The 9,587-nt window shown below is 42.5% G+C and overlaps 1 protein-coding gene across 1 annotated transcript; it reads left to right on the top strand.

Annotated features, from left to right (window-relative positions):
- Window positions 1-3,531: 3,531 nt before the first annotated feature.
- LOC142087244 (histamine H3 receptor-like) lies at window positions 3,532-8,729 on the top strand. The gene is made up of 3 exons (XM_075161270.1): window positions 3,532-3,811; window positions 3,891-4,057; window positions 6,324-8,729. Exons 1-3 carry the CDS (start codon window positions 3,556-3,558, stop codon window positions 7,194-7,196), a joined length of 1,296 nt encoding a protein of 431 aa, XP_075017371.1. The 5' UTR covers window positions 3,532-3,555; the 3' UTR covers window positions 7,197-8,729.
- The last annotated feature ends 858 nt before the right edge of the window (window positions 8,730-9,587 follow it).

Raw genomic sequence — 9,587 nt, 5'->3', positions numbered from 1 at the left:
ATATTAAATGGCGCTATTAGCAAGTATTTTGTAAGTATTTTGTCAGAAATTTGCAAAACTACTAGTGAACAGTTTCCTTTATGTAAGCAAAGGTTCCAGCTATGGTATGCTTTCATACACTTCACTGAAATGTGCAACAACTGCCCTTCAGTTCACTAGGGAGCAAAGCTTAAGTAAAGCTTTGTACCAGACAGCTTGCGGCATACCGAGAAAGAGTTATCCTGTATGTGAAATCCTAGGACTAAAACTAAGTATCTTTAAAAGGAACCAGCAGAGGAAGAAACATTATGTACAGTATGTTATTTGGTAAAAGACACAACGATTTAGCTTTGAGTTCGGATTCAGGCAAAGATCCAATGTAAGTGTGCTTACTACCTTACTTATTTGTACTTTAAAGAAGATATTAGCTGAGAAGGTCTTCTGCATCTTCTGAACCAACAGGCTACACAGCCAGCTGGAGTCTCCCCCCTCTCAATGTGGTTGCCCAAGTCTATTTGGAAGCTGAATTTGGCCTGTTCTGGGAAAAGTGTCATCTGTCTGTGGTGTGGGAAAAACATTCTGGTTTTCTATCATTTCTGTAGATATACTCACCCACATATACTAGAGTCATGGGAAACCGCATGATTCAGACAGCTCTCTATTTCAAAAATCACTGAAAGAAGTCTTATGGAAATGAAAACAATTATCACTAAAGAAACCACAGGAAACTAAAATTTCAGTACACGTCAGTATTGATATGCCTTGGAAAACGTTGCATTTTTCATTATTTTCTTGGGCTATTGTAATTCCTCTTTACCAATTCTAATCAATTATGTCTCTTGCTCCAAGGATTAGATAAAGATCAGGAACAAAATATGTTTTCAGAAGTCTACAATTCAGTCTTACACAAAGACATTTTATAAAGAGTTCTTCATCTACTTTTACTTCATCCTGCCAGGATCCATTAATCAGAGTGTTTTCCCTCCAGGACAGACTGCTTGGACAATGGACCTGATAAGGTATAGCTCTCTTCTTTTTCCTGTGCTTGTTTTAATATTTGTTTCCCCAGTGTGGGCATATATCTACGCCACCATAATGTATATTTTGAAGTAAAGTGAAGCTCTTCTCCCAAGAATTAATGTTCTTAAAACAAAATCAACATAGCTCAGTAAAAAAGACAGTAACTCACGGGACTTGAAAAAATCCTTTTTCAGAGAAAAAGAAAATGCTTGAAGTCTAGATTTGTAAAACCTGCTCTTCTGAGAGTGCTGGTCACCTAGTACACACTTGGATTTGCTGTCTGCAAGGGTCTCCGGACAGCACTAGTACTAGTCTTCAACAATAAGTACCCAAAGTGCAGAGTTACGGACTGATGGTTCATGCTTTTAGGAACAGAATTTTGTTAAGAGTTGCAGTCATCACACCTTGCCAAAGCAGCAGTAATAAAGGAGCATCAGAAGACAGTAAAGGTGGTTATTATGGGACTTACTGAGAATCTCAAAATCTGCCAGGAGGTAATACACTACAAAAGCTACTTCAAATACAGTACACAAGCGTACATGCTGCAAACTCATGGAGCTGCTGTAAAATTACCTCACATTAGAGGAGTTACACATTATAGTAATTATGTGTGAAAGAATAAATAAATTCTCCCATGTTTTCCTGATGATTGAGATATTTATTTTTTCTTCTTTGTGTCTCTTGGCTGCCTCTTTTATCTTTTATATTCCACAGCACAATCAGATAACAGTAATTATCAACAAGCTTGATCCTGCCCAAACTGAAGTGAATAGAAAACTGCCAATTGGGCTCAAAGGGAAGTGAAAATGAGTCCCCAAATTAGGGAATAATAATCACTGTGGTAATAAGCTCAGGCTTCAGTGTTCCTGTCACTTTTGCTTTGTGTGGCTTTACTTACTTGCTTTAGGGAGTATTTTGCTCACACACATTAGACATGCAGCTGCCATTTCTGTCTCTGGACTGACATAAATAGAGAGACGGTATCGTAAGTAGTGTAAATTGCAAAATCTCCTCTGTGGAGCTACTGATTTATAGGGATTACCTGGCCTGGATTTTGTACTTCCAATATTGACAAAGACTTGATGCTTCCCTCTGGGGAAAAGGCCAGCTCACCGTTACCCTGAGAATATATGCTCAACCTCAGACAAATAACAGACAAGTTATTAAGCTGTTCTTGCTTGTCTTACCTGATGTCCATTTGAATAGCTCTCTCTTTAGAAAGCTGCTGTAACTGCTTCTAAATTTGTTATTTCAAACTGCAGATTTATACAAATCTTTTAGAAAAGAGTTTACCACATGTGAAACATTGGCTGAATTAAGTGAAGATTATGCACATCCAATGAATGTTTTTGAGCAAGTTCTGTTTTCTTTTAATGACAAAGGGCCATACCAAAGGCAGTCCCAAACTGCTTACAGTCTTTAGGAAACTCTCACAGAAAGGAAGGCAAAGCCCAGCCCATCAATCGCCACGTATTCTAAGGCAGATGATGATCCAGTGGACCAAATCATGAGAGTAGAGGTAGGCCGCATTTCCTCTCTTAAATTACCCTTCAGTATTGACAGACTTCAGCAGCCTCTGCAGCTCATTCAGGGGTCACTGTGTCCCACTCCTCCTCCCCTGTGCAGGGTCAGCCATCTTGCTAGAAGCTGAAAGAAGTCTTAGCCCTTTCCTGCCTGCTCACGTGTTTTGTTTCTGGAATAGATCTGCCTTCTGTGATAAAACTGGCTCTCCGACATCATTGTCACAATGCACTTTAATACTGTCTAAATCCACTGCCAGTTTTGGAAAGAGAAGTCTCAGAAATATTGCATTCCTGCAAGTTTTGTGAAAACAAGTAGCCCAGCACAGCAGTGAGACTTTCTTGGTGCTCCCACAGAGGGAAAGGCTGAGGCGGCCACAGCCTCGTCCGCCGCACAAGGCTGCAGGCAGCGAGCTCACCCAGAGGCACAAGATGGCCGTCCAGGACATCGCCATGCCGATGGCTCTGCTGGACCAGCCAAATGCACAGGTGAAAGGGGGCAGAAAGTCCACTAGATACGGCAGAAAGCAAAGATCATTTGAGGACCCTACAAGCTGCAGATATGGTGTAGGGCATGAGCCATAGAAACAAGGCAGGCAACAGAGACTACGCCGCCAGCGACAGCATATGAGGAGGAAACTGGGAAGAGCCGTTGAGAGGATGGGCGGGCGGCCGTTGGGGAGCCGTTAGGAGGGCGGGCAGCCGTTGGAAGCGTTACTTCACGGCGCTTCACAGAACGGGCTCGTGAGGGAGCCAGGCTGCGGGCAGCGGGTCTCTCCCGCCCGCAGCCCTGACAGCGCCGCTGTCGGACTCCGGAAAGTTGTGCCACACCGGCGCCGTCCCAGCACCGGGTCGGAGCCGGGTTGGCTGCAGGCAGCCCCGAGCCGTCCGCCAGCCGCCCCACAGCCCGCCGCGCCGCGCCCGCCCCCTCCCTCCACCCGGCGGGGGCTGTGGCGGGGCAGGGGCGGTGCCAACAGCAGAGAGGGGCGAGTGCCAGAGGCGAGCCGGGCAGCGGCGGAGCTCTCCGCCGGGAACCATGGGCCAGGACTTGCCGTGGCTCAACCACTCCGGCAGCCCGCGGCCGGCGGGCAATGCCTGTGCGGCGGACGGGCAGCGCGGCGGGCCCTTCTCCGCGGCCACCGCTGCGCTGGTGGCGGCGCTTATGGGGCTGCTGGTGCTGGCCACGGTGTTGGGCAATGCCCTGGTCATTCTGGCGTTCGTGGTGGACCGGAGCCTCCGCACGCAGGGCAACTTCTTCTTCCTCAACCTGGCCATCGCCGACCTGCTGGTGGGTGAGTTCCGGGGCGCCGGGAGGGGCGGAGGGTTGCAGTCCGCGGCGCTGCACGTGTCACCGCCGCGCTCTGTCCGCAGGCGGCTTCTGCATCCCCCTCTACATCCCCTACGTGCTGACGGGCGAGTGGAGACTCGGCAAGGGCTTATGTAAGCTGTGGCTGGTGGTAGACTACCTGGTGTGCACCGCTTCCGTCTTCAACATCGTCCTTATCAGCTTCGACAGGTTCATCTCTGTCACCAAAGCGGTAAGGGCTGGGCAAGTGGTCTTGAGGGTGGTCTGCAGGGGCTCCAAGGCTGCCCTTTCAAGCAGGATGGCTTGCTTAGATCACCTGGCTCTCAACCCCATTACACCTCACTCAAACACCAGAGGAGACAGGGAGTATATAGGCAGTTCCCCTCGGTCCTGGAAACAGTTCTGGGAGTGATCAGACATTTGCTTCTCACTTCTACGTTGGAAGAGGTACTCTGTTTTAGAAATAGGCACAGTTTGTATATGCTGCTGTTCGGGCTAGAAGGGCAGAGGAAAGAAGGTGTACTGATTTCCTTCCCAGCCACGCCTTGGATAAGCTTCAAAAGTATTACCCATCTGAAAGAGACCATCTCCCTCAGAACATGGCAATGCACTTGTTGACAACTGATAGCCCAAGCCAAGGCAGAGACAAATCTCCTTGCAATGGGAACCAAACTCTCAGAGAGACTTAGATGTATACAGCTGTGTATGGTTCAAAAGTGGCAGAATATAAATTAACATCTTTCCAAGGATGCTAGAGCCTTGCCTCAGTCATGCAGTATGTTGGTTATCAAAAAAGGATTAGGTTAGACTTGGCAAAATCAAAAGCTAACTTCATTTTCACCTAGACCATACTGCCTCTAAGTATTTTGGATGGTGCCGAAATAACACATTTTACCTGCTAATAGGTTTCACTCTTCCACACACACTTCTTGGTTATTCTCCAGCCCCCTGTTCCACCCACATTTCCTTAAAACGTTAATTTAGCTTCATTGCTCATTCTAAATCACACCAAGAGGCAATGATACATTTCTAGCAAACAGTACAAAGAGAGGCTGCAAAATCACTTTAACAGTTTATACGCAACTTAGCGTTTTACCAACTTCTTTTTGAAGAGGGAGAAATGAACAGATTAATGCTTAAACAGTCAACACTTGAAATTCCTTTATTTTCTAGGTTCTGAATTAGTCATGAATTTTGCTTTCATAAACCAAACTCTCATGACTATACACACAGTATAAATATATAGACTGGAAACAGAAAGGGAAACTGGTCATAATAAGTGAAAAAAATCAGCCACTTTAAAATACTTCAAATTAATCCTCCATATAAAAATCCCTCCCCAAGCAAGAGTACAGAAGCTGCCTGTTGGGTTAGGACAGTATAAGAACATATGAACAGGAACATATGAAGTTCTAAATTATTCTCTATCTCAGTGAAAATGGTAATCTTCCTACAAGACTGCTCCTGAAATCATTAGTAGCTTTGTCAAGGATTACAACATCAGACCCAATTCAGCCAAACTCAGGATTCCTCAGCTGTGTGGGTATTCTACCAGAATAGCATTGGCTTTGGAGATCAAGATCCACAGACTAGGGCAGTAAACATGAATCCTATGCAGAATTCAAGCTCGAGGACTTCATATTCCGAAACACTGTGTGGCCACCGTAGAGATGTGAAGATTGAATTCCAATTCACTATATGAATATTGTCCAGTACACCAGGGAATTAGAATATTGAGAAATAGAAGATCTAGATTTTAAGATTCTACTGAATTCTATTGCTGATATGGTTTACTGACTCAGTATTACTGATACACTTACTATTTTTTTTGCACCTTAGCTTCTGTATTTTCTAAATAAGGGAAATCAGTTACTCTTGCTGCAAGCACTTTGCAGACCACAACACTCCATCTATACATCTTGATTGCAGATAAGAGTTCTGCAAGTACTTCATAAAAGAATGAAATTAAGTAAACAGTTATCCATTAAATTTTTTGGTGTGATTTTCACATTAAGGAAAAAAAAAAGGCTATCGCTCTACAAAGTGGAAAGAAAAGAACTTGCATGGGTGTTCTATGAATTCAGATCCTTTTATGTATTTGAATGACTTAAAAATTCTAAATAAGTGAATTTTGAAGGGCCATGTTTTTATACATTCTGTAAACTGGTGTCACAGCTAATGCAATTGAATATGTAAGCAACTAGTGACAACCAATTCTAGGAATAGCAGTGGTTATTTGCTTTGGAAAAGCCTTGGTTTTCTAGCTTTTAAGATCCAATGCACATTCTCAGAACATATCCAGTCACCTTGATAATGTTTGTTGGAATGGATATTTCAGAAATAGCTTTTCTGTGGTACCTGTAAGCTTGGTATAACCCTCATCCCTAAACCAATTATTATCAACCCTAAGAAGTGGCAGAGAGGGTCATATTTCAAGGTAGCCAGGTAACTGTTTGAGATACTAGTAATGTATGTGACTTAACTTTTCTCTCTCTCAGGTCAGTTACAGGGCTCAGAAAGGGATGACCAGAAATGCAATATTGAAGATGATCACTGTATGGATTGCTGCTTTTCTTCTCTATGGTCCAGCCATTCTCAGTTGGGAGCACATTGCCCAAAAGAGCATCCTCCCCAAAGGAGAATGTCATGCAGAATTCTTCTACAACTGGTATTTCCTAATGATTGCCTCTACTATTGAATTCTTTACACCTTTCATCACTGTTACATACTTTAACTTAAGTATTTACCTTAACATCAGGAAACGCACATCCCTCAGAAACGAAAACCCATCACCTGGTCAAGAGGACTGTGAAATGAGTTTCCAGGGGAAAAAAGGGGAACACACTATATTTTTTGTAAAACCTGCTAACAGACATAAACATGAGAAGAGAGCAAGCAGCCTTTCTCCCCCAAAAAAGGCTTCAAGGCTCAGCCTACATAAGCTTGACAATCAGTCATTAAATTTGAATGTTCCACCACTTCAGGTGGAAGTCAAGACCAAGCCTCATAGGAATGGTTTCTACAAAACTACAGAAAGCATATGCAACGCCACCAGCAGAGTGGACATTGCTAATACTATGGCAAATAGATTTAGACTTTCCCGGGATAAAAGAGTAGCAAAGTCTTTAGCAATTATTGTCTGTGTGTTTGGTTTGTGTTGGGCTCCATATACACTTTTGATGATCATCAGAGCAGCTTGCCATGGGCACTGTGTGCAGTACTCACTCTATGAGACTTCATTTTGGCTTCTGTGGGTGAATTCAGCCATTAACCCTGTTCTATACCCACTGTGTCACATGAGCTTTAGGAAAGCCTTTATAAAACTCCTGTGTCCAGGAAAAGCCAAAATTCATCCTCATATTTTTATGTGAAAAAAAAAAGTGTGAAGCCTGACAATTAGTACATCTTGCTTTCAGTGGGAGCATAAACTGGCTAATATTCACCTGCAAGTATTAAGTGCAATGTGCACTGGGTAGTTTATGGAATACTGATAAGTAGGTACAAGTGTAGATATTTATGAATGTATAGAAATACAGTCATCCATGTAGCTGGAGAAATCACAGCAATGAAAAGAAAGGTAATTTCTCAAAGCTCTTTGGGAAATTATGCCAACAGTATATTTTCTGGTAATGGTACACTAGCATTAAAGTGCTGAAAAGGGAATACAACATTCATGGCCAATAATTATGAGTTCATGCTGTCTCACTTTTAATAACTGCTGGTAAGGAATTTCATAAAAAGTGTTAACCTTGGACCTGTTATATTTTACCCCCAAACCCACTCTAAGATGCCAAGGGTCTCAGCTGTTAAGTGTAGTATGCTTTTCCCCCCACTTAGTGGAAAGCCAGACAAGATCATGACCAATGCAAGAACCTAAATACTGCTGTCCACAAAAGCATGGGACAAGAGGCACCAGAACAGTCAGGTTACCAGAGAAGCTGAGCAATTGTAGCAGGTAAGGGAGCACCGATTTAAGTGGAAAAGGTGATTGAGAAATAAGAGAGTAGAATTTTTAGTAGAACTAAGTTCAGGGACAGGAATATAAAAGGGTTTAGGGCTTTGTGATAGGAGATATGAGAATTGAGAGTTTGTACACTGGAAGAGTTTCATCACGAGTTTCCTCCCTCGGCTATGACTTCCTGCCCCCCTGCCAGGATCCTGCATGGGCAGGAATTGAGTACTCAAGTCAAACCTCCACTCCTTACAGGACTGACAGGTATTACTCTTCTATCTTTTGCTGTAAGTATAGAGTAAGCATAATTAGTCTGTGAAATCTATGACACACAGATCTTGCTATAGACAGGGCTTTAAGTAAACTTCCCTTGGAGTAATTTTTAAAACATTTGCAATTAGACTTTTACTAGTTCTGGCTAGTTTTGAAAAGAAAAAAAATGTTGTTTTCCCTTACCCCACCCATTGGATCTATCCATCCATCAAGTCATCAGTGGTCAAAAAAGAAAAAAGTATTACTTGAAGTGTTTAGACATTTTCCAAGTCATTGCATCGTGAATAGCATGACAAAAAAGTCCATTAAAATTTACAACCTTGCTATTGACCACAAGTGTGAAGAACAAGAATGTAAATAACTACATACTGTTTCTGCTCTTCTGCCTCTGCCACAAGAGACACACACACACAGCTAGATCGTGAGTTTTGACTAGATTTGTCCCACAAGAGGTATCAGTTTGAACATCACTAGTGATAAAAGTTTCCACATCATGAGCATTTTCTACGTAGCTTAACAGACGCTTTCCTTTGCTGACAAGAGTGGTAGCTATTGAACAGCCGTAGTTGTCCATTGCCACAGCCAAAATGCATGTTAGTACAGTTGATCTTAAAGTTTACAGACAGTATTTTGAAATTATTTACTTTGTACACTTTCAATAAAAGTAATTAAGAACTGTGGAAGAGTCATAACTTTGTAGCCTTAACAAGTGGTATATAGGAAAAAGCACTAGCCTACAACATTTGGGTAACTGCAGTTGAAACCGCAAAACCATTATTCAAAGACAATTCCTAAGTTACAAGGACTGACCTTGAGGATTAACCACACATGGTTACAAATATTGTAAGCTAGGAGGGCATATCCTTACTATATGAATGTATCTACATGAACATGATCATCATGTTCTGCTATGGATGTTTTATAACAAAACCATCAGCTTAATGGTTCTCTTAAGAGGAACAGCATGAACAGATACAGAGCAACATTAAGTTTTTTGAATAGCATTGATTATACCACTGGGCAGGTAAAGCCATCAGATTATCTCCCCATTCCTATTCCCCTCCAAGCCAGACTTACACATCAGTAGATAAACAATCGCATTGTTGTCTACTCCATAACTCTCATTTCCTAGGATCACATTTGCCTTTTTCAGAAAACTGGTAGCACTAAATTATTGGACACTCCACCAAGGTCTCATTCACTATCCAATCAAGCAAGGACAATTTTCCCAACAGTCGTCAACTCAAGGAGTAAGGAAGTTCAATCAGTTAGCTTTAGAACATTACATTCAGTTAAGGTAAACCAGACATTTCAAAGTGTTTAGCAACTGGCATTAACCTACAGACTGGACCAGTCTTCACAGGAGTTGCCATTGGCAATTGCTCTACTGCTCGATTCCCTAAAGCTTTGTCATTTAATTGCCACTCTGTCTCTAGCACAGACCTAGAATCCAGTAGGATTCTCCACCACTCTCTCAAGATATGTCATAAAAGCACTCTGAAATGTGAACACACACTATCTCAGCATCATTTGGCAA

The sequence above is a fragment of the Calonectris borealis genome, chromosome 12, assembly GCF_964195595.1.
Source record: "Calonectris borealis chromosome 12, bCalBor7.hap1.2, whole genome shotgun sequence".
NCBI classification, from domain to species: Eukaryota; Metazoa; Chordata; class Aves; order Procellariiformes; family Procellariidae; genus Calonectris; species Calonectris borealis.
The sequence above is the reverse complement of the archived record's forward strand: the minus strand, read 5'-3'. Positions and strand labels throughout refer to the sequence as shown.

Excerpts from the sequence above, each read along its gene's own strand:
- LOC142087244 (XM_075161270.1), top strand. The coding sequence starts at position 3,556 with ATGGGCCAGGACTTGCCGTGGCTCAACCACTCCGGCAGCCCGCGGCCG. Across the intron at positions 3,812-3,890 it reads CATCGCCGACCTGCTGGTGG|GCGGCTTCTGCATCCCCCTC; the intron begins GTGAGTTCCGGG and ends CTCTGTCCGCAG. Across the intron at positions 4,058-6,323 it reads TCATCTCTGTCACCAAAGCG|GTCAGTTACAGGGCTCAGAA; the intron begins GTAAGGGCTGGG and ends TCTCTCTCTCAG.